Source organism: Thunnus maccoyii, chromosome 16, assembly GCF_910596095.1.
Source record: "Thunnus maccoyii chromosome 16, fThuMac1.1, whole genome shotgun sequence".
Lineage (NCBI taxonomy): Eukaryota > Metazoa > Chordata > Actinopteri > Scombriformes > Scombridae > Thunnus > Thunnus maccoyii.
In genome coordinates this window covers 17586199-17608922 of record NC_056548.1, presented here as the reverse complement: position 1 = coordinate 17608922, position 22724 = coordinate 17586199, and the positions used below count along the sequence as shown (strand labels likewise).

Here is a 22724-nt window from a genome sequence, read left to right as displayed (position 1 = left end):
AGTAAATTGAAAAGTCTTGATAAGTTTGTGTGTAAAACAAATTAATTTCCTATATTTCATCGTCTATTTTTAGAAAAGTAAACACTTTTAACCCACATGATCTGGTCAAAGTTTGATTGAAATGTGTACTGTCATTGGGCTCTACAGTGTGAGTATTTCACTCGCATTTGCCCCTAAAAATAGATGTGTGTGAAGTGGAGAAATAATTTACTCGCACACTGTGAGACTACAACTTACAACCATAACGCTATATGAAACGCTAGAGGGATTTAAAGTTGAAACAACGGATACAGAAAGTGGTGACACTCCTAAGGCTAGCACAGCGTAAGCTGCAGCATGACCGGAAAGAAGCACAACCAGTTAGCCTCCGCTAGCCTCTCAGCTAGCCCCGGCTCTCTGTTTGGATCCAACCAGACCACCAAGCCCTGGTTTGTTATCCAGGTTAAAGTGGGAAGAACCAGCGGGTCTGTCGGCCAGCTGAGTGAAGTGAAACCTGCGGAAGAAACACTGGGACCATCATGGAGAAACAGTCCGTATAGGAGCTGCTGTGTTCAGCTGCACACATAGGAAATCCCTCGGCTGACAGGATGTACCACTCTGTTTGGAAAAATATTTTACTCTCCTCTTTTTGGTTTATAACAGCAGTTGGCAACCAGCATATTAGGTGCATTACTGCCACCCTCCACTTCAAACTGTGACCCAATGATTAAATCCTACACATTATTCCTGTCTGTCTAATAAACTACAAACCAAAACTGCTGCTCCACCCTCTTGGCAGGTTCATTAAAGTTTTAATACTGAGCTCCGGAACTCCAGTCTTCCTGAGTTCTTCCCTCATATAGGCTATAGTCTTTCTTGTTCATTAGTACAATATATGATTGCATGTGTAATAGTCTCCTCAGCCAAGTGGGAAAAAATATATGCATATATGAATATCGGCAACTGGCAAAAATGACAGTCAAAAAGTAATCATGTTAAATAATCGTGATCTCAATATTGAACAAAAATAATCGTGATTATGATTTTTGCCATAATCAAGCACCCCTAAAAACAACATAAATTTTGATTTACACACACACACACACACACACACACACACAAAGAGTTTAAATATGTATGTGATAAATTGTAAATATGTATGTAATGAATTGTTTTCTTTCAGAAACTGTTACTTGAACATTTTTCAGTGTGCTCCTAAAGTTATATGTGTGCTCCTAATTTTTTTCATTTAGGAGCACATGTACTCCTTGAAAAAAAAGTAAGGATTTAACACTGCTGTCAGATGTGTAGAAACACTGAGTAACTGGAGTGTGGCGCAGTCCAAGGGCTTCTGTCACAGGCATATAGATATTTCAGACCTGGGCTGACAGGTCTTACTTCACCCATCCCCCCCCCCTCCCTCCCATTCTCTCTCTCTCCCTCTCAGTTGGAGAGGAGAATGTCACTCTTCTTGTGAAATATCCTCATAAATCCCATGACTTTGAAAGAAAGAAAGAAAGAAAGAAAGAAAGAAAGAGAACAGATACAAGAGGGTCTTCGCCCCTTTGGGGCTCAGGCCCTAAGTAAAGTGACAGTTGCTAGACAAAAACTAATAACACAGCTACAAGGGGAATTTTGGGGAATAAGTTAATTAAGGGAAAGAGGAACAGGCCATGAGAACAGATATGGCACTATTACTGAGCAACACACATGTACATATTATTGCTCAACCTATGAATGAATTGATTTTTTATTTCAAAAGCGTGCTCTCCACAGCTTTATGAAATATCTGCTTCTGTAAAAACTGCTTGAGTGGCACACCATAAAATGTAGTTCAACGTGATGAAACCAGTAACCAAAATAGTGACACATTCTGACGTTGTGTTATTTATGGATGGAATTATAGTGAAAATGAATTATTCCCCTATTTGCTGGGGACCCCCTCAATGGGTCCGGGGACCACTGAGGAGAACCACTGATTGTAAAGTACATCACATCATCAACCCCCTATTTTATTAGAGTTTTTCCCCACATGGGTACCTTGCTTGAACCCACCAGACTTTTTGTATTGTTCCATTTGTTGTAAGTGTAAAGTTTATTAAATCAGAATTGGGTTTATTGCCAAGTAGGTTTGTACACACAAGAAATTTGCCTTGATGTTGTAGTGCATAACAATCAAAAATATACACAAATTTAAGTAGTCCTAAATAATATTAAAAAAAAGAATTTACAATAAAAAAATAAACTGATAAATAATAATGATTATAATAATACAATTTGCGTTAACGTAACATGCCATGTTATATCAAAGATCCCAGATGTGCAAATACATGATAATTGGATTTTTCGTTAATATAATGTGTACGTCCATGGGGGGGTAGAGTCCGTGTCAGTGGGGGTTGGTGGCAGCACAAGAACACAACTATTCTTATGCCATGAGGTTCTGGTCTTGACAGACCTCGGTCTCTTGCTGGAGGGGAACGTTTCAAAAAGTTTATGTCTGGGGAAGGAGGGGTCGACCATGATCTTTCCTGCTCACCTAAGTGTCCTGGAGGCATGCAGCCCCTGCAGGGATGGCAGGTTGTAGCCAATCACCTTCTCAGCTCAGTGGTCCAGAAGTGGGTCTGTGATGGATTTTAGGTGGGACAACACAAGATGAGGTCAGGGTAACAGGTCTGTAGTCTGTAAGTTCTGTGATCCTTGTTTTTTTGGGGACAAGGATGATGATGGAGGATTTGAAGCGTGTGCAACATACATACATTTTGCAAAATGCAGTCTTAAGTATAAATGACTGAAACGTAGATTTAACAACCCCAAACACAGAGCCACAGTTATGTTAATGTAAATCGTATAGACATCAATCCAACTGATTTGTTGTGACAGGACTGAAAACTATTGTTCACTCAATGCATCACTTGATTCTTGTGACAAAGTATCTCCTGCATTCAACAGAACTAATGAAAAGATTTTGTCAAATAACCTTGTTGCAAATCTGTCTTCTCAAGTTTCATTCAGTATTCATGTAGATTCATTCCATATTCTTAAGTTTATTTTAAGTATTTCCCTTGGACTTAAATAAATGTAATAAATCCAATAATTTAAAAGTTTCCTACAGTAAAGCAAATGAATAGACTAAGTGTAAAGACATGCCCACTAATACTCAAAGAAGCACTCCCATTCAACTCACTCTTCCGTTTGAGATATAAAAGAGGAGGCAACGAGACCAGTGGACAGAATCTGCAGCACTGCAGTGATGGAGAATCCATGGAGAAAGACAAACTTCAGACATTTTCTTACTCGCTATGAAATCTTTGGACAAGGTAAGACTTTTAAAATCAAATGTTCTGCAGTGTCTGACACATTTATTACTGGTTTCTTGAGTTATTCCTCGTAATTTTCTCTGACTCATTTCTGACCTTTTGATTTTGAAAATGTTAGTGAATGCAGAGCACTATAGAATTTTTAATATATGCTGTACAACCAAGCTTAATGATTGTAGCTTTAAAAGTCATATTTATGTAGCTTTTGAAATCCTTGTGTACATTGTGGTATGACTTAAAGTTGAGATTCAATAGAATTCAGATTTCCTGTCGATTATACTGAGCAACCAAGACATTATTTTTTATGCAATTTCAGAATTTTTCAGACGTAGTTTTTCAATATTTTGACAACAAACAAAATGAGAATATAGAAACACAATATTTTGTGTGATTTGTCGAAAGCTTTGACCTTCATGAAATACTACATTCTTATGTTATATGATCACAGGTGGATGCACTTTTCCAAACTATCGACTGGTTATATTGTGTCTGGGGCTGTTGAACGCTGTTTTGCTGATAACTGCTGTTGCTATTGGGATTAAGTGTGAGTATGACAGTTGACAGGAAGAAAAAGTTTCATTTCCCTCTTCTGTTGAGTTTCTCATCAGTAAGCTAATACTGTCTCTTTTTTTTGACTCAAAACAAAAATGGGAATCTGCAAGACTTTGTGCAAAATGTACAATTATTTCAATATACTTCAGAACAGCTACATTCAATGCAGAGATAATTATGTGGAAACAGTTGTTCACATTTTCATATTTTGTTACTGAGATATCATTATGTTTCCAAAGAGTGTTATTATGTTATGATCTAACAAATTATATCTCATTTTTCGGCCAGTAATTCCTATTTTTTTTAATGGAAAACCGTGGAGAAATCAGATAAATGAAATTCATATTCAAAAGTATTTTTCTTCTAAAGAAAAGATTTTCACATATTTCTTAAAAAAAACAATGCAATAATAGGCCTATAAGTTTTCATCTATGTTTGGTAAGTTACAATATAAAATATGTCTTTGGATGCACTACTCAGTTTTGACTCAGTTCTTGTTCTCTTTCTCAGGTGCCAAAGTCAAAGAAGCTTCCCTCCAGGTTCCCCACTCAGCTGCAACAGAGCTCATCAATGAGCTGAACTATCTCAGCAGCAACTACAGCGATGTGATTGAAGCTGAGAAGGAGGCCAAGAAGGCGTTAGAGGCAGCGATCAAAAACCATGCACAACTGAAGTTGCAAATTGAGCAGCAGAAGACCATCAATGATGGTTATCAGAGACAGATGGAGGCACTGCGCACAGAAAAGACAAACCTGCAGACCAATATATCAGCTTTGGGTGAGGCAGAATTGTATTATAGTTTGTAAAGACATATTTTATTTAATGTCAACTAATAAAAACAGTTTAAGTTACAAGAAATATTTTGTATCTCCTAGAGGGAACCTGTGGCAAATGCCTCCCTGGATGGGTTCTTCTCAACACATCCTGCTATTTCTTTTCTTACTCTGAGTCCGGTACTGTCAAAAAGGACTGGAAAGATAGCAGAGCGGACTGTATCAGTCGTGGAGCTGATCTGGTTGTGATCGATAATCAGGAGGAGCAGGTGGGTTGAAAACAGATAAGAGAGAGAGTGTAAAGTATATTTCAATAAAAATGTTGAAATATATATTTAAACATTTACATTTTACAGTTGTCTCTTTAAAAATATCAACTCCTTTGTGTGCTCACAGACATTTGTGAGTAACAGCATTGACAGTATGAGAAGTGGCACTGACATGTGGGAGAACGGATTCTGGATTGGTCTCACTGACACAGGGACAGAGGGGATATGGGTCTGGATTAATAATGTCACTGAGGTGGAACAAAGGTGAGAGCTGCAGTATTTTACTCTTAATGCTGTATTAATTATGGATTATTATTGATCTCTTTCATTATTTTGGTGAGGATAAATGATGCCTTATCGTCCCAAATAAAACTATACATATCTATTTAATTATTTTGATTTTCCAAAGGTACTGGATGGGTGGAGAACCAAACAACGGTTACCTGGGAGAGGATTGTGGTGTTACAGTTCCTAGCCCCTCTAATCCCTGGAAAACCCGGTATGATGGAAACTGCATCATTAAAGAGTTACATTGGATATGTGAAATGGCATCAAATTAGATCTGGAAGAATTGCCCAAAAAGTAAATATATGTTACTGTCTTTGAAAAATGAATAAAATTCATTATATCTTGTGTTTCTGGGTATTTTTTACTTTAAATTACTCAAAATTACACAAATATAAACATATGTATGGTATAACAACAAACATCTGTACACACTTTTGGTTATGAGGGGCCGTTAGAGACATTATTCAGAATTATCACGCATATACATGTACTTTTCCTCTCACATACACATATGAAACCAAACTCATTCACATGCTATACTGAAAACCACACACACATGCAACTGAAATGCTCTCATTAAAACTATTGAAAAGCTTTCACACATACTAGTAAAATGTGCTCATATACACAGTTAAAATGCTCTCATATAGTATTGTCAAATCCTTTTATATAAACTATTGAAAAGCATTTACAATTACTATTGAGAAAAATAATTTTGTATGATGGAATTTCAGTATATTGTATCAGTGGATTTCAGTTAAAATGGAAGGTGATTGAGAAAAGAGAGCGCATGCTGTTCATTCGTTAGCGACACTGATGTCTGTTCAATAGCTGCAAGTAGCCTTGCCGAAGCAGCAGTGTTACTTAACAATATATTGGTGTCAGCGGACAACATCAGAACCCTGTCAAATTCAACAACAATTGGGCAGCAACTGACCGTTGCAACTCCAAGTGTGGACACACTGGACAGTCACCTAGCATCCTGCCCGCCAACAGCATGCACTCGCTTTTCTCAGTCACCTTCCTGTTCACCTGAAATGCCTTCCCTTTTAAGTGAAATACTCTCATACAACATACTGAAATACCATCATACAAAATTATTTTTTTCAATAGTAACTGTGAAAACTTTTCAATAGTGGGGTCCTAAAAACACAAAATACAAAATATAACATATACATACAAAGATATCGTTACATAAAAAACATACACTTCAAATACGCAGATACAGACAGCTCGCTGACCATCTCCCACCCACACCCCCAACCCTCAGCAGTTGTACAAGAAACTGGACACAAGAAATGATCCGTAAAATCAGATCAGTTTCATCAGTACCGAGAGCACTTGAAACAATTTATCTTCTAATTGCAAATACACACAAATTAAAAGCATGAACAGGTTGTTTTAAGATGACAGGATAAAGAAGTCCTGAAGCAGCAGAAAGAGTTAATAGATCTAAGAGAAAGAGGAACATCATTCCAGTCGGCTGGAGCTTTGTATTGAAAAGACCTGCGTCCGACTTCTTTAAAAATTCTAGTGACAGAAAAAAAGGGATATTGTGTATGTCTGAGTAAATATGAAGATCTATATGGAACCAAAAATAGTTTCAAATAAGAAGGAAAATTAAAGTAAACACCTTTAAAGATGAACTGAACCCAGTGAAACTGCCTTCTAGCTTTAGGCTGCAACCAGTTAAGTGATTCATACATAAAGCAATGATGAGTTCTCTATGGGCACCTCAAAATAAATCTACGTAGAGAGTTACATACTACATTTAGGGGTCTAAGATAAATATCAGAGGTGTTCAGATAGACAATGTGAGCATAATCAATTATAAGTAAAAGTAACTGAGAGATTATTCTTTTTCTGACATGAAAAGCAATTAATTGAGCAATTGAGTGAGCTCTGACAACCATATGTTCATTTAATAATAAAATCAATGTGGGGCTTAAAGCAGAGTTCAGGGTCATTCCAAAGTCCAAGATATTTGAAGGAATCAACTCTCTGGAGGGGAGATCCATCATCAAAATTAATATGAAAGTCAAAGTGATATGAATGTCTGTGTCGCGTGCCAAATACCATGCTGCTGGACATCTTCTTATTCAATATGAGTAAAAAAAAATGTAAAGAGTTCTGGATCTGTAATATATCAGAGTTAGAAGTGTAAACAACAGTGTCATCAGCATATAGATGAACAAGAAAATTCAAGCATATTTGGGGTAAATCATTAATCAAGGGTGGAATTTCACTTCTCTTTTCTTACTAAATGAACTTTTACCCTGGAACTGGATAATGGTGAATTTACTGTTGATGAGCTCAGCAATAATATGCCAGGAGTGTCGACACAGAGCGATGTGCCAATAAATCATCTCTTACATGACTGATCTCAGCTAATCAGTCAAAATGGAGAGAAGAGAAATCTCAGGTTGTAATTTTGATGGTGGATTTAACACACTGATTTGTCAAGAGGACTTGAACGGCGAGGAGCAACAACATAATTTACAAAATGCATTCATAAACATATTTCTGATTCTGTTGTTTCATTTTAGAGCCTGGCACATTGGTGCAAATATGTTGAACTATACTAACAATTTTTTTAAAAAGTCTGCTGTTAGTTTTTACTGAGTGAATGTTTTGCATGGTTGTAATAGGATTTTTTGATCACATCAACATTCAAATGATTTTAGAATATGTACTATTTTGTTACTGTAGTTTGACACAGTGTCTTTTATAATGATTCTTCTCAACACATCCTGCTATTTCTTTTCTTACTCTGAGTCCCGTACTGTCAAAAAGGACTGGCCAGATAGCAGAGCGGACTGTATCAGTCGTGGAGCTGATCTGGTTGTGATCGATAATCAGGAGGAGCAGGTGGGTTGAAAACAGATAAGAGAGAGAGTGTAAAGTATATTTCAATAAAAATGTTGAAATATATATTTAAACATTTACATTTTACAGTTGTCTCTTTAAAAATATCAACTCCTTTGTATGCTCACAGACATTTGTGAGTAACAGCACTGACAGTATGAGAAGTGGCACTGACATGTGGGAGAACGGATTCTGGATTGTTCTCACTGACACAGGGACAGAGGGGATATGGGTCTGGATTAATAATGTCACTGAGGTGGAACAAAGGTGAGAGCTGCAGTATTTTACTCTTAATGCTGTATTAATTATGGATTATTATTGATCTCTTTCATTATTTTGGTGAGGATAAATGATGCCTTATCATCCCAAATAAAACTATACATATCTATTTAATTATTTTGATTTTCCAAAGGTACTGGATGGGTGGAGAACCAAACAACGGTTACCTGGGAGAGGATTGTGGCGTTGCAGTTCCTAGCCCCTCTAATCCCTGGAAATCCCGGTATGATGGAAACTGCAATATTAAAGAGTTACATTGGATATGTGAAATGGCATCAAATTAGATCTGGAAGAATTGCCCAAAAAGTAAATATATGTTACTGTCTTTGAAAAGTGAATAAAATTCTCTAAAGTTATGTCTTGTGTTTCTGGGTATTTTTTACTTTAAATTACTCAAAATTACACAAATATAAACATATGTATGGTATAACAACAAATATCCAGGGTGGAGCCTTGTGGAACACCCTTATCAACAGTTAAATTATTTGACTGAGAACCTTGAAAGACAACACACTGACATCTATTATGGAGATAGGCATTAAACCAGAGGAGAGCATTTTGAGATAAACCAACAGAATAGAGCTTATCGAGGAGGAGGTAGTGATCAACCAAATCAAAAGCTTTGGAGAGATCAATAAAAATTGCACCTGTGAGTAGGCCTTTATCAAAGGAGGAGAACACATCATTGGTGAATTTTAGAAGGGCTGTTGTAGTGGAGAAATTACGTCTAAAACCTGATTGGGATGGAGATAGAATATTGCACATATTGATGTACTGATATAAGTAATCAAAAAAAAGTTTCTCAAAAATGTTGGCAATGGTACAGATAACAGAGATTGGTCTGTAATTATTCACATCGAGTGGGTCTCCTCCTTTGAAAAGACGGACAACTCCGGCACATTTCTATATGGGAGGAATTGAACAAGTAGTTAGAGACATATTAAATAAATCATCAAGGGGATACATTAGAACATGAGCTGCAAGTTTAACAAATGTAGCTTCCAAACCATCTGGACCAGTACTACTATTTTCTTTTAACTCATTTATACCACAAAAGACAGAATTTTTCTAAAGAAAAAAGAACCATTAGGAGTGGTAGAATTTGAAGAGCCAGCCATATCATAAGAATTAAAGTGTTGGGAACAACAGATAGATGAGAAATGACAGTTAAAAGCATGAGAAATAAGTAGAGGATCAGTAATAGTTTCATTTTTAATACGTATCTGGTTTATGAGGTTTTTGTTAGTTTAACCAATTCCAACCAGACTTCAGTACAGTACAAGGCCTGAAACTAGATAACTGTGTGATTTACATGACTGTTTGTTGATTACTGAGAGGTATTGTGTTGCTGGGTCTGTTGAGATCAGCCACTGGGAATGTTCAGGGGACATACTGCAGTATAGTGTATGGCCTTCTTGAAGTTTGGATTAACCTGCTCAGGGCTTCAGGGAAGTGTTCAAATTACTTAGCAGCCACAAAAAAGGCCTGTACTACCCCGGAAGAAACAAAATGTTGAGTTTTGAGTCCAAATTACCATAAACCTATTAGTTAACCGCTAATATCCCCAGGGCATCCTTAGTCATTGGCCTGACTGAAGGAGACATCAGTAAAGAAAGAGTTATTAAAGAGAGATGTTTATGATACTTATTTATTTAACTCTGAACTGTGCCTCTACTTGTTGATGTTTGCCAAAAATTATTTCTCACGGGAAAGTATAGTTATGTCATTGAACCAGTTGCTGAAAAGAGGAAATACCATAAACATGCATTACTTACAAGAATTTCACTTCTCTTTTCTTTCTAAATGAACATTTACCCTGGAACTGGATAATGGTAAATTTACTGTTGATGAGCTCAGCAATAATATGCCAGGCGTGTCGACACAGAGCAATGTGCCAATAAATCATCTCTTACATGACTGATCTCAGCTAATCAGTCAAAATGGAGAGAAGAGAAATCTCAGGTAGTAATTTTGATGGTGGATTTAACACACTGATTTGTCAAGAGGACTTGAACGGCGAGGAGCAACAAGGTACTTTAAAAGTCATAATTTACAAAATGCATTCATGAACATATTTCTGATTCTGTTTGTTTCATTTTAGAGCCTGGCATATTGGTGCAAATATGTTGAACTATACTAACAATTTTTTTTTTAAAGTCTGCTGTTAGTTTTTACTGAGTGAATGTTTTGCATGGTTGTAAAAGGATTTTTTGATCACATCAACATTCAAATGTTTTTAGAATATGTACTATTTTGTTACTGTAGTTTGACACAGTGTCTTTGATAATGATTCATTATATCTCTGTCTAGTGTCCATGTCCAATATGATACCTTCAAAACATTGTAGACTGGTTGCAGTGAGCCTGGCACTACTCGCTGCTGTTCTACTACTAGCTGATATCAGCCTGGGAGTCCACTGTAAGTCAATGTCAGTGTGTGCAGTGCTTGGAATTATTGGTACCTTTGATTAGGACTGCAACTAAGGATTATTTCCTCATTTATTATTTAGCTTGATTAATCTATTAGCTGTTTGGTCTGTATAACATCAGTAAATAGTAACAAATGTCCATCACAATTTCCTAGAGCCCAAGTTGATGTCATCAATTGATGTGTTTTGTTTGACCAACAGTCCAAAATCAAAAGATATTCAATTTACTGTAATGTAGGACAATAAAAAGCTGCAATGCCGCTCACATTTAGAAAACAGGAACCATTTTGGGTGGAAAATGGACTTAAACAATTAATTGATTTAGCCTATAAAATGCATTATTAAATGTTTGCTAATTTTCTGTTGATGGACTAATCAATTAATCAACAGCTTTAGCCTAAAGTAATATTGTCAGATTGCTTGTTTTGTTTGTATGTTGAAAATATCTTTGACAAATATTAATACTGAGCAGTAGGGCTGCAACTAACCATTGTTTTCATTATTGATTAAACTATTTTCTCTATTGATGGATCAGTCGTTAAGTCTATAAAATGTCAGAAAATAGTGAAAATGTTGATCACCATTTCCCAAAACCCAACATGAAACCTAAAATATGACGAACGAAGAGTAAATCTATTCTATTATAGTGAGAGTAGGAACAGAGAAATGATCTGTGATTGGTCAAATCATACAAACTTGTGGATTACAACCAACGGCAAACAGCCACAAGGTATTACATGCCCATGTATGCCTGATAAAAACCACATCTCCCAAGGACACAGGAAGGCAAGAGCCCTAACCTGTCTGTGGCTTTTGACCCTTTAACCTGTCCTGTTCACTCCCAGACCCAGGATGTTTATCTGAGCCTAAGCAAGAATGGAAAGAGAGGAGTGGGCCTCCTAAAACACATTCCTTCTCACAAGGACATACACACATTAACAAAGCAAATGATCATCCTTGCACAACTCTGCACATTAAAATGATAAGCCAACCCTTTGGTCTTTCATTACCTTTACAGTGTCAAATAACAAGGTAAACGCATGTAGCAGTAATCCCTGTTAGCAAAAAGCAGCAGCTTCAGACTACTCTGAACCCTAACCCCTGGGCCACACTGGATGCGGGAGCAGTGCGTGTGCGTCGCGGAACCTCTTGCTTTTCATTTCGGCGCCCCTGTTAACAGGTTAGAGTGTCCACACTGCCTGCGTGAGAGGCGCGTCACGCCAGGCTGCTGCGTCGCTTCATCTAGAGATTCGAGGTCTCGCCTATTTTCTCCGCGTGACGCACGCGGTTCTCAGCAGAAATAGACAGGGAAAACGAGAAAGATAGGGCTGCCAGTGGCAGAAGCACACACACTGCTCACGCTTCCAGTGTGTCCCAGGTGTAAGTGTCCAATAGTTTCTTCTACTTTCAGCCCAAGCTGACAGATTTCTTTATATGGACATCTGCCACGTGCACAGCACACAAGTTCGCTGCATTGCTCTGGGAGTAGTTAGCCAAGCCACAACACCATTACACAGCACAGCAAAGTAAAATAAGTGGTTTACCTGTTCAAGGTGTGCTGGTTGTCTGCAGGTATTCATAAAACATCTCACTGTGGCTGTTTCTGCCTGTCTGTTAATTAAGCTAATGAAGCTCCACTAACGAAGCTCCGCTAATGAAGCTCCACTAATTCAGTGAGGAACACGTTTTTACTTCTCGCAAATTCTGTCCCATTAGTAAGTCATTTAAAAGCTTTTAATTTGAAGCAGTAAAGCAGAAAATATTTGGTTTGCATTGACTGTAAAGTTACACAACTCTGATATGTAAAGCTGGCCAATCAGCTCATTGGGAGGGGGGGCTTAAAGAGACAGGAGCTAAAACAGAGTGTAAGAGAAACTGTGTATATTGAGGGGCTGCATAAAGGGATAAATAAGATAAGATAAATAAGGAGTTTTTTGAACTGTGAATCATGCTGAGCTACTCTAGTGGAGTCCAAAAATAAAAATTTAGAGCTGAAATAGGCATAATAGGTCCTCTTTAAGACGGATTGCCACCAAATTTTCTACAGACATTTATGGTTCCCAGACATTGAATCCTATTGACTTCGGCGATCCTATGACTTCCTCTGGCAGCACCATCAGGTCAAAATTTTTATATCCTCAATACTTTGGTTTATGACTAAATAGTTACAAACAAATAACGTTTCCATCGGCTTCAGCTGTACTTTGTGTTTAATTTGTGCTAATTTGCTAATGTTAGCATGCTACACTAAGATGGAGAACATGGTAAACATTATGCCTTCTAAACATCAGCATATTAGCATTGTCATGTTGTGCATATTAGCATGTCGATGTTAGCAGTTAGCTTAAAGCACTGCTGTGACAAGTATAGCCTCATACTTGTTTCTTTAGAACTGATCAATTAACAGAATAAAAGCCAATTAAATTTCTGTCAATCAATTAATTTTTTCATCTTGAGTCATTCAATTAATTATCTCATGGTGGTACTTCTGGGATACACTACAAAGTAATTGCGATGATGTCAATAATATTTGCATAATCTTTTTTTTTTCTTGTGGTCTCTATTTCTCTATCTGTTTGTTAATTCATATTTGGGTGCTTGATGTTCAGGAGATCTTACAAGGGTGGGTTAGATATAAACATGTCAGTCAGATGTTTTGTCTGAAAGGTGTTGACTTTAGAGAGAGAAAAACAGTAGAGAAATGTGCAACATAAAAAAAGAGAATTCTTTGCTATACTAACACTATTTGTCTTTAATACTTACAGACAACAAACTTACAGATACCTACCTCACACTCTATGATACAGAGCGCATCAGCAGCAAGTTGATCAAACTCCAGGATACTTACAAGACCGCAATTGAAACCATGAAGGGTGCCAAGAAGGAGCTGGACAGTGAGATGAGTCGACAGACACAAACCAACTGGGAGCTTGAACATCAAACAAAAAGATCTAAAGACTATGAAGTGCAGATTGATAAAATTAAGAAGAACATTGACGCAATGAGATCCCACTTGCCAATGATTAGTAAGACCTGTTTTACTAATATTGTTTATCATAAAAAACAATGCAGTGTTTGTATAATTTTACATGTTCATGCTACTTTTTTGGGGGGCAACAGATGATGGCTGCAAACACTGTCCACCAGGATGGCTTCTGATGAACTCAGTATGCTATTACTTCCCTTTCTCTGACCGTGATGGAATCAAATCCTGGAAAAACGCTAGACAGTACTGCCAGGTACATGGAGGTGACCTTGCAGTCATAGACAACAAAGACAAAGAGGTAAAACAAACATCACTCAGTGAATATTTCTTTGAAGCCCTGTTTATATAGATTTTGAAAGGTTTTTAAAAATTTTGCTCATATATTTTTTTGGTTAGAAGTCAATTGTCGAACACTTGGTGAATGATCAAAAAACCTTAAGATCCTTGATGGGCTTCTGGATTGGACTAAGAGATTTGCACGAAGAAGGGACGTGGAAATGGCTGGATGAAACAGTACTGGTTGAAGGGTAAGAGTGAAATATGTTACACGCTGTAAAAATTGTAATTCTAAGCTTAGCTTCCTGCTGCCAGGTCCTTTTCTGATGGTTTTGTGTTACGAGAATAAAATTGGTACAGTCAGACATCAAGCAGCAAAGTTTTCCAAAAGTTAAAAGCCTTCAAATGCCTCCAAAGGTTAAAAACCTGCACAGGTGAACTTCTTCTAATGATTGCATCCTCCTGAACTGTCAGCCCAGGCAAGAAGGGGCTGTTTACATTTTCCCTACCATATAAGCTGCAAGCATCAACAAAGAGTTTGCTAATAGTGTAACTTTGACAAACATAAGAGGATGGATTACCTGTCTCAAGCAAGTACTCATAACAGTACATAACTGGTGGCCTGGAAGTTAGGAAAAAGCATTTTTGTTAAAGCTTTTATGAGGTTTAACGATTCAGATAATTTAATAAAATGGCCAACTGCAAATTCTTCTGAGAGACTTGTAGTTTAACAAATTATTTCAATCACAGATTTGATGTGGAAGCTTTATTTATGACTTTCCATTCTCTGCCATCATCCATTTGTGACACAACAGTCTCTTGTCCATTAAAATATTCAAATGGGGAAAAGATGAATACTGTTGACTACATCACTGTAAAGTAACCTATCATTTGCTTCAGGTACTGGAATGATGGAGAACCAAATGATATCAATGATGAGGACTGTACAGCTGTGTATCCCAGAGAAAACTTCTTCAAGGCTTGGAATGATGTTGAATGCAGAGTTGAACTAAAATGGATTTGTGAAAAAGCACTAACTTCTACGAGTTAATGGTGTTTTGTTATTGCATTTGATTTTTAAGCTTAACTGTTTTCATAGACAGTCCACTCCACTGTTACAAAAATCTCTGTAGGATTTTTAATTTAACCCAAAAGCCAACACTGCCTGCCACTATAGGAAAATCCTTGCTAGATTTTGAAATTTTTCTTTAAGATGCATATTGATAATTTGTTGACTTTCTTTACTGGAATTGTTGTTAAAATAGTGCCATGCTGTGAAATTCAACTTGTGTACTGTACTTTTCCAAGTGATATGCCAAGGTATTTGCTTCCTGTGACCCTCCCACTGTAACAAATGTCTCTGTAAAATTACAGTAAACTACTGGCAGCTGTAGTTGCCAGCATTTTACCATTTTTTAAGTGTCACTACACTGTAAAAAAAAAACTGTTGTTTTTACAGGAAAACGCTGGCAGCTGTGGTTACCAGAGAATTCCTGTAAAAAATACAGCAGCACAGTAGACAACTTTACAGACGAAATATGTAAATTGATTTACAGTGAATGAAATCACGGCTGAATCACATTAAAAAACTGTTAAGTCTACAATTTTTTTTTTGTTAATTTCACATAACGGTGTTGTATATAAATAGACCATTTCCTGTATTTTTTACATGTAATAACTGCTAATTGTGCATCAATAAATGATAAAATTAACAGGGAAATATCAAACAAAAACTAATTTAAACCGGTAGAACAACAGTAAAACTCTGCATTTTAAATGGAATGGTTCTGTATATTATATATAAAATCTCTTCAAAATATGCTGTGTTTTTATGTTTTAATAATCAAGTTATAATGTAAAATTTACGTATAAACCTGCAAAAATACATCTTGAGAAAAGACGAGAGAAAAATATCACTTTTGGGAAATTTATTTAACAGCAATAATAGTTGTAAACAACTGGATGCATTTTTTTCAACAGATACAACATGCAAAGAAGCTACATATAATGGTTCTTGAACTATGACTGAATCCAAGTTGAGATACTCCAGAAGATTAGCCTCTTTAAATCTGGACATTTTTAACAAACTTTAACAAACAAAGTTTAAGTGTCAGGCACACAACAACAACCCAATTCAATCAAAATTTTGTTTACATTCTGAATGTTCCACAGTATGGCATAAAACTTATCTATCTCCATGGAGACAATCACGTGATGCCAACAGGCCAAGTTACAGGTCAGATCTGTGGAGAGGCGTACCCCCTCAAAATAAGAATGCACGTTTGTTAAGGTATTTTTGCAAAATAACAAAAATTACGTTGTGCCTTAATTACCATAATACACATTGTGGATTGAACAAAGCGAAAAGTAACAGTACCTCTTCTCAAACAAACAGTCAGAGTGCACAGAAGGAGTCCATATTTAGGCTTAACGCCACTCGTGATCGGAGAGGTCCTGGATCAGGGTGAGGACTCGAGGGTTCAGATTGAGACGACGCTTCGAGTTTTTATTCTCCACCTTAGTTCCTTTTTCTGGGTTTATCGAGAAAAAACACCTGTAGAATAAAAGCATATTAAGCATTTTAATTGATCAGTTAAAAAAAAAAACTTCATGTGTTCTTAACTTATTTACTTCGTGGATGTTTTTAAAGCCAAAACGTGGCTTGTTCCCATGAACTGCTATAAAAATAGTATATTTTGATATTTTTTTCTACTTTAAACATGTCACTCTTTTAGAGTCTGAAATATACATATCAAATATTAATTATATTTTTAGCTTTTTAACCCTTTCAATGCCAGTATGTTTACATAACTCTACATAATGCTGTTTTTATACAAAAAAAACTAAATAATTTCCATTAAATGCATTTAGTGAGTACACATACACAACATTATCCGACATCAATAGCACACACACTTTTCTTCCAGAAAACAATAAAAAGTGTGAAACTTTGCGGCATGCTTTGAATGGGTAAAAGTGGTGCCACCTGATGGACAAATATAAAAACTACAAATTGAAAGCCTGTGGTCCAAACCGAAATCTTAACATAAAGGAATGCATTAGTTTTTGTCAAGATAAACGTGGGATCAAAAATAGTGGTTTTAATGGGTTTCAATGGGGCAGTTTTTGGCCCTAGGAACTATTAAGGCAGTTTTTGTGTAGCTTAGCCATTTTAGGCTTAATTAAAGTACAGGTCTGAGAAATGCCATGCCATGTTTACTCACCTTTGAAGAAACTCCAGAGTTGAAGCCAGCTCAGATGGATAATGGATGTTGAAACAGAAGTAGCTCCCGAACATGAGGCACAATGCAGAAATGAAGGAGGAGATGTTTGTGTTGATGAGGTTCCGATCCAGACTCAGCATGTACCTTGTTGAGGAATAGCAGGACTGTCCTATGAACAAATTATTTAACAGGTTATATTAATAAGCGCTGCACTCACATGACAGATTCTATAAACAGTGCAATTAAAAAAAAGAGATATGAAACAGACTTACCACAGACAATAACAGCAGGTGTCAGAGGCACTTGCTCCAGTTGGACCTCTTCTGCCAGACAGGTATCTTCTACATGGAAGAACATGGACTCCTCCTTCTCATCAAAGTAGCTGAGCAGAAGCAGGACCATCTCTTTCACATCATCTGAGCAGCCACTCTGCTGTCCCCGCATCCTCTGAAGCCTTGCATAAGTCTGAAGGAACTTATTACTCTTGGTGACATAAACTGTGGTCATGTAGTTGAGAAGCCTTTTTCCCTTCAAATCCAAATTTCGCGTGAATGTCTCTTTGAGGTCAATCCCAGTGAGTTCCTTGAAGTGGACCGACATGCCAAGTTCGTCAAACCAAAATGGCCACTCCTCTCGAAGGCTTTTGATACTTTTTCCCTGGTTGACATGTTGACGCTGTGTGTAAAAAGTGGACTTCATTAGACATTTTACCTCCTCTGGATTGGCATCAGATTGTTGGAACATCTCCTTGAGTTTTTCCTTCTTTTGGTGCTGGCTCTCTTGAGTTTCTTCACGGGGCAGAAATTTCACATTCCATTTAATGCATCCGTAAGTGTCCTGCATTGCTGCTCTCTCTTCTAATGGGATCTCATCTGTGTGGTCTGAGTCATCAGCCTGATGTTTTCTTTTTCTTATTTTGGGTGTTGAAGTGCGCCTCACATTTTCGATTCTGTTTTGCAGCTGTTTTACAAGGGAATGGTAGCCTGTTCCAACAATATCGCCCTCTATTACATCTTGCAGAGAATTGGGATATTTTGCCACCATTTGCTTTGCAACATCAGTTGAATGCTTTTTACCTACATGGGGGCATTTTTCCATCATCTCAGTCACAACAATCCGGACCATTTGCCTCCTCAGTTTTGGGCCTGGCCTTTTTCCCCTCTCCAAAGAATCCATCACTTCCTCAGGAAATTTACTCCATGGAATTTCAAAGTTGTCTTCCCACTGTGTGTCAAGTCCTAGGCTGCTGGAGGAGGTTGACGATGAACTTTGGGGTGAAACAGAGAGCGATGACAGCAGTTGGGTAGGTGAGGCTTCCACAGATGATAGTGAGCTGTTCTCGGGAGTTTGGTCTTTAAATGACAAAAAAATAAGATTATGATTCACATTGTACAATATTACACAATGTCCATGTCTGCTTTTGCTGTTGAATAGCTGTGTGTTGTGGTGTTTTTACTTACATTTCTGTTTCCAAACAGAAAGAAGCTTTCTGGCTTGTACAGGTCTTAATACTGTCATCAAATCAGCCTCCGTTACGAAGCGTAGATCATCATACGTCTCGACTCCAATGGACTGCAAGTGCTCTTCCAGGATGTTTTTGTTTACTACTTGAAGTTCTGGTAGGGCTTCCATGATGGCGACATCTAGGAAGGTTCGCCCTGAGTCACTCATATTTACACTGAAGAAGAAATGCAGAACAGAAAAAATATACAGTACATACACTTAACAGAACAGGGACATGCATCAGGTAACACTTATATTAATGTCAAACTAACAGTCCAATTAACAGCTTTAATTGGACTTTATTTTGCCACAATACTGTGTTTTAGTGGAATGACTTGGAATCCATTAAGAATATATGATACCAAAGGATAGAAATCAGGCAGGTCATTAATGTTGATACATTGTAACCCAAGACTGTCCTTTGTCACAGAATACAGATGGTATTCTGAGAGGAAGATGCCTTTGTGGATATCCATCAAAACATACACAGATGTGTCATTTTGAATCAAGATGAGTAGAAGTTCACCAAACTCCATATACTCATCATTTCTGTACACAAGAAACTGTCCTTTTTTATATGCAGTGCCCTTGTACTGAATATCTGTGGCAACTGTGGTATTGCTTTCTGAAAAGGCTAACTCCCTGACTGCATGTTTAATAGCGTCACTGTAGAGGTTGGGATAAAACGCACAGCTGTCCTTCACTTGCAGTAGTTTACTGCATTCTTGCCCAGCTAAAAGATATGCCTGATACATCTGATGACGCTCTGACAATGTTTGACAAATATTTTTGAAGTTTTTCAAGTGTCTGGCACATCTTTTAAAATAACTGTGTTTACTTTCAAACCTAAGCGTCCATAATCTCCTCAATGGACCAAATTTCAACGACAGTGCTGAATAATGGCGCAAATAGTGGTGCTTGGGTTTGAGTTGAATTTCAGGAAACATCATCTTTCTCAACTCCAAATATTCTTGGATCAAAATGTCAAGATATGCTATCTGGGACAAGGAAATGTTCTGAGCACAAATAAGATCCACAATGTCTTTTAGCTGGAGAGCTAACTGCCATACTTCATCCTCATGATTTTGCACTTTGTCACCAATCAAAACTGGTAGCAATCTCAGAAGGTTCCAGTTTTGAATGGCTTGCCCTGATAACTTGGCTCCGTCAGGTTTGACAGCACATGGCTTTGTGAGTGCTTCAGATCCTTTGTACTTAAACTGTTTGATGCGCCTGTTTAAGAGTGAGTATGTGAACCATTTTTTCATTTTTATAATGTTCTTCAAGTACAGTGCTAGATCATATGACAAGACTCCTTCAAAGAGGTCATGACCTAAACAAGGCGGGAGACCAGGTTGGGATACGTGAAAAGACTCAAGGGTATTAAAGATAGAGTTTACCTTTATTCCTCTGACGTCTTGGATGTTTTCAGCCTGGAGATCAGCAACAGCTGTGTCATACGTCTCTGGGGTGCGTGGAGGACCACAGGCATTTGGATCAGCCTCAAACTCACTTCTCGTGATGTCACAGTACCTGCAAAAATATTGAGAGCGGCTGAAGTTCTCTGTAAACCCACCTATGCAATGAGAACCAAGGTTATCCCCAGCAATGCAGTAGAGACCCCCTTTTACTGTTTTTCCATCTACATTTATTCCATCTGTCTCCAAGGATTTCAGATCTGCCAACAACTCTGAGAAAACTTTGGCTATTCCAAAACGCTTTAAGTCATTCTCAACACACAACAAGACTAAAAACATATTATCAGTATTTGAACGCAAATGAATGGGTAAATTTGCTAATGAAAGATAAACTGCAAGAACTTTGTGTGTCTTTTTAGCAGAACCCAGGGGATTCACAATTTCAAATGAATCTTGATACAAAATCAGTTTGAGGCTTTCAGGGTTTTCATTAAAGAACTGGTGACATTTGAAAATTTTTCCATCATATAAATCCGTAAAAACCTCTACATCAGGATCTCCAAACTGTTGTGGCTGTGCATTCCTCCATAACTGGGAGTGCAAAAAGCTCTTCAGAGTTTCTGCCACTGGTATGTAGTACGCAAATTTTTGTGTCATGTTTTCATCCATTCCCAATAGCACTTTTTGGGGTTCCGTGTACTTAAACATTTTTGTGAATGTCTGATTTCTGGTGTATGTTGTTCTTAATTGTCCCTGATGACAGGCAGAGAACAAATCTGACTCTTTAATGCAGTCACATATTTTAGTGACTGCTTCATCTGATAGGCTCATATCATTTTTTAATAAAGAACTTACTTTAGTTATTGTGTAGGCTTGACCTAACTCGTGCACATTTTGCATCTCCTCAACAATAGTCTGTATAGTAGAGGCAGGAATAAGCAGCTGTCCTTGCAGTTTAAGGTAAAAGAGACACATGTTTCTGAGATAAGACTGACTATCATTCTCTGGCATATCACTGGCTGCACTAGCTGTTGGCATGGCTTCATGTGTGCTTTCTGAATCATCTGTACTGGCAATGACATTTGGGGGCTGAAGGCGAGTTTCCTTGTACATGTCATCAATACCATCAGGGGAGCATGCTTTATGCTTCCTACACATGTGAGAAGTAAATGATGACTTTTTTGTAAACACATGCTTACAACCACTTACTGGACATGACACAGACCTGCCCTCTCCAAAATGATCATTTAAGTGAGACACTAGCTCTTTCACCGTGTGTAAATTGCGGGCACATAATGAAACTGCGCATTTTAAATCCGCAACAACAGCTTTAGGAGCAGCTTGCGGTGCAGGTGCATTGTGCACACGATAAAAATGGCCCTTGAAAGCTGAGTAAGTGGTAAATGTTTGACTACAGTTGGCGCCAGCACATTTGAAAAGACAATGAGGCTCATTCCTATGTACTCTGCAATGCAGTACATAGCCTCTTAATGTAACAAATTTGCTTTTACAAAAGACGCAGGTGATCATTTTTAGGATTTCAAATGTTTGCCTGTGCTTTTCAGCTGAATTAAGTTATCACACATTGAGCTAACGTTACTGGTCTTAAATATGGACTGGTGCTAGCTAGCTAGCTTTCAGCACACATTTTCGTCTGGTCTCGAAAAAAGAGTAGCCTAAATATGAAGCTTACCTTCCAATTGAACAGCCACAGACCCTCCAAAAAACTTGTAGATTTGTCCTAAAATCTTTTAAAATGAAGTGGTCCGAAGATTTCTGCTCCGTTCTCTGCTCTGCAGACTGCACACTGGCTCCTTAGTGACGCTAACGGCTAATGGTTCGCGCTTCTCCCGCCCTCACGTCATTATCCAATCAGAGACGAACTTCAGCTGCGCACTTTTAAATTTCAAAATTAGGAGGACTCAGTGCACAATGAGAGAGTAAAAGTACAAGTGGTTAGAGGTGGCACTGTTAGGTTGTTTAGCCTGTGAAAATGATAATGATAAAGACTAAAAGAAACATAAAGCATACAAGGATTAGGACTGAACAGTGTTACTTTGCATATATCAATAATTTGAATGTCTTATACACACACTCTACAATATGCTACAAATAGCCTAAATTATAAATGCAATGTTATTAAAATTGTATATTTTTTATATTTAAATAGATAGGTAACCTCTCAGGTTCACAATAAAACTTTTTTGTGAAAACATTTTAAATAGGCCTACGTCAATTTGCATCATTTTATCAATCATGTTAAAATTACAGCATAAACTTGTAAAGTGACTTACATATATTTGTATTTTTTAAAACAACTGACTAAAACTATAGTTTTTACAATATTTGCATGTGAAATTAACTAAATTGTTTTGTTATGAGTATTACAGTATTTCTCTGTTTTTGTTACCAATATTTGTAGTTTTAACAAATAAATTTGATTGTAATCACATATTGTTGTTGTAAATATAACAAAAACATTCTGTTTAATAGTTTCCAAAAATTCACTGTACTTTAAACAAAAAATATATGTTTTTGAGTTTACAATACTTTTCTGTAGGGAT

At 37.2% G+C, this 22724-nt stretch overlaps 4 protein-coding genes across 4 annotated transcripts; 3 read left to right on the top strand and 1 right to left on the bottom strand.

The window, feature by feature from the left end:
* The first annotated feature begins 3186 nt into the window (after positions 1-3186).
* LOC121913917 (CD209 antigen-like protein 2) lies at positions 3187-5526 on the top strand. The gene is made up of 6 exons (XM_042436756.1): positions 3187-3299; positions 3748-3843; positions 4362-4628; positions 4727-4893; positions 5021-5157; positions 5303-5526. Exons 1-6 carry the CDS (start codon positions 3233-3235, stop codon positions 5451-5453), a joined length of 885 nt encoding a protein of 294 aa, XP_042292690.1. The 5' UTR covers positions 3187-3232; the 3' UTR covers positions 5454-5526.
* An 877-nt stretch (positions 5527-6403) lies between these two features.
* Positions 6404-9288, top strand: LOC121913918 (C-type lectin domain family 4 member E-like). Its single transcript, XM_042436758.1, has 3 exons — positions 6404-8049; positions 8177-8313; positions 8459-9288. The coding sequence occupies exons 1-3, from the start codon at positions 7912-7914 to the stop codon at positions 8607-8609; spliced, it is 426 nt and encodes a 141-aa protein (XP_042292692.1). The 5' UTR covers positions 6404-7911; the 3' UTR covers positions 8610-9288.
* A 90-nt stretch (positions 9289-9378) lies between these two features.
* Positions 9379-15428, top strand: LOC121913916 (CD209 antigen-like protein E). Its single transcript, XM_042436755.1, has 6 exons — positions 9379-10356; positions 10636-10743; positions 13519-13779; positions 13874-14037; positions 14136-14266; positions 14916-15428. The coding sequence occupies exons 1-6, from the start codon at positions 10266-10268 to the stop codon at positions 15064-15066; spliced, it is 906 nt and encodes a 301-aa protein (XP_042292689.1). The 5' UTR covers positions 9379-10265; the 3' UTR covers positions 15067-15428.
* Positions 15429-15928: 500 nt separating this feature from the next.
* Positions 15929-22490, bottom strand: LOC121913910. The gene is made up of 6 exons (XM_042436748.1): positions 21854-22490; positions 20143-20275; positions 18700-18917; positions 17512-18591; positions 17240-17408; positions 15929-16569 (listed from the first exon to the last, which is right to left on the bottom strand). Exons 3-6 carry the CDS (start codon positions 18908-18910, stop codon positions 16443-16445), a joined length of 1587 nt encoding a protein of 528 aa, XP_042292682.1. The 5' UTR covers positions 18911-18917; positions 20143-20275; positions 21854-22490; the 3' UTR covers positions 15929-16442.
* Positions 22491-22724: the final 234 nt, after the last annotated feature.

Bases quoted from the DNA above. Each gene is read 5' to 3' on its own strand.
- LOC121913917 (XM_042436756.1), top strand. From the start codon at position 3,233: ATGGAGAATCCATGGAGAAAGACAAACTTCAGACATTTTCTTACTCGC. The intron at 3,844-4,361 runs GTGAGTATGACA...TCTCTTTCTCAG, and splicing joins TGTTGCTATTGGGATTAAGT to GTGCCAAAGTCAAAGAAGCT. The intron at 4,629-4,726 runs GTGAGGCAGAAT...TGTATCTCCTAG, and splicing joins GACCAATATATCAGCTTTGG to AGGGAACCTGTGGCAAATGC.
- LOC121913918 (XM_042436758.1), top strand. From the start codon at position 7,912: ATGATTCTTCTCAACACATCCTGCTATTTCTTTTCTTACTCTGAGTCC. The intron at 8,050-8,176 runs GTGGGTTGAAAA...GTATGCTCACAG, and splicing joins TCGATAATCAGGAGGAGCAG to ACATTTGTGAGTAACAGCAC. The intron at 8,314-8,458 runs GTGAGAGCTGCA...GATTTTCCAAAG, and splicing joins GTCACTGAGGTGGAACAAAG to GTACTGGATGGGTGGAGAAC.
- LOC121913916 (XM_042436755.1), top strand. From the start codon at position 10,266: ATGGAGAGAAGAGAAATCTCAGGTAGTAATTTTGATGGTGGATTTAAC. The intron at 10,744-13,518 runs GTAAGTCAATGT...TAATACTTACAG, and splicing joins TATCAGCCTGGGAGTCCACT to ACAACAAACTTACAGATACC. The intron at 14,267-14,915 runs GTAAGAGTGAAA...CATTTGCTTCAG, and splicing joins GAAACAGTACTGGTTGAAGG to GTACTGGAATGATGGAGAAC.
- LOC121913910 (XM_042436748.1), bottom strand. From the start codon at position 18,910: ATGAGTGACTCAGGGCGAACCTTCCTAGATGTCGCCATCATGGAAGCC. The intron at 17,409-17,511 runs GTAAGTCTGTTT...ATTTGTTCATAG, and splicing joins ACCTGCTGTTATTGTCTGTG to GACAGTCCTGCTATTCCTCA. The intron at 16,570-17,239 runs GTGAGTAAACAT...TTTATTCTACAG, and splicing joins ACTCTGGAGTTTCTTCAAAG to GTGTTTTTTCTCGATAAACC.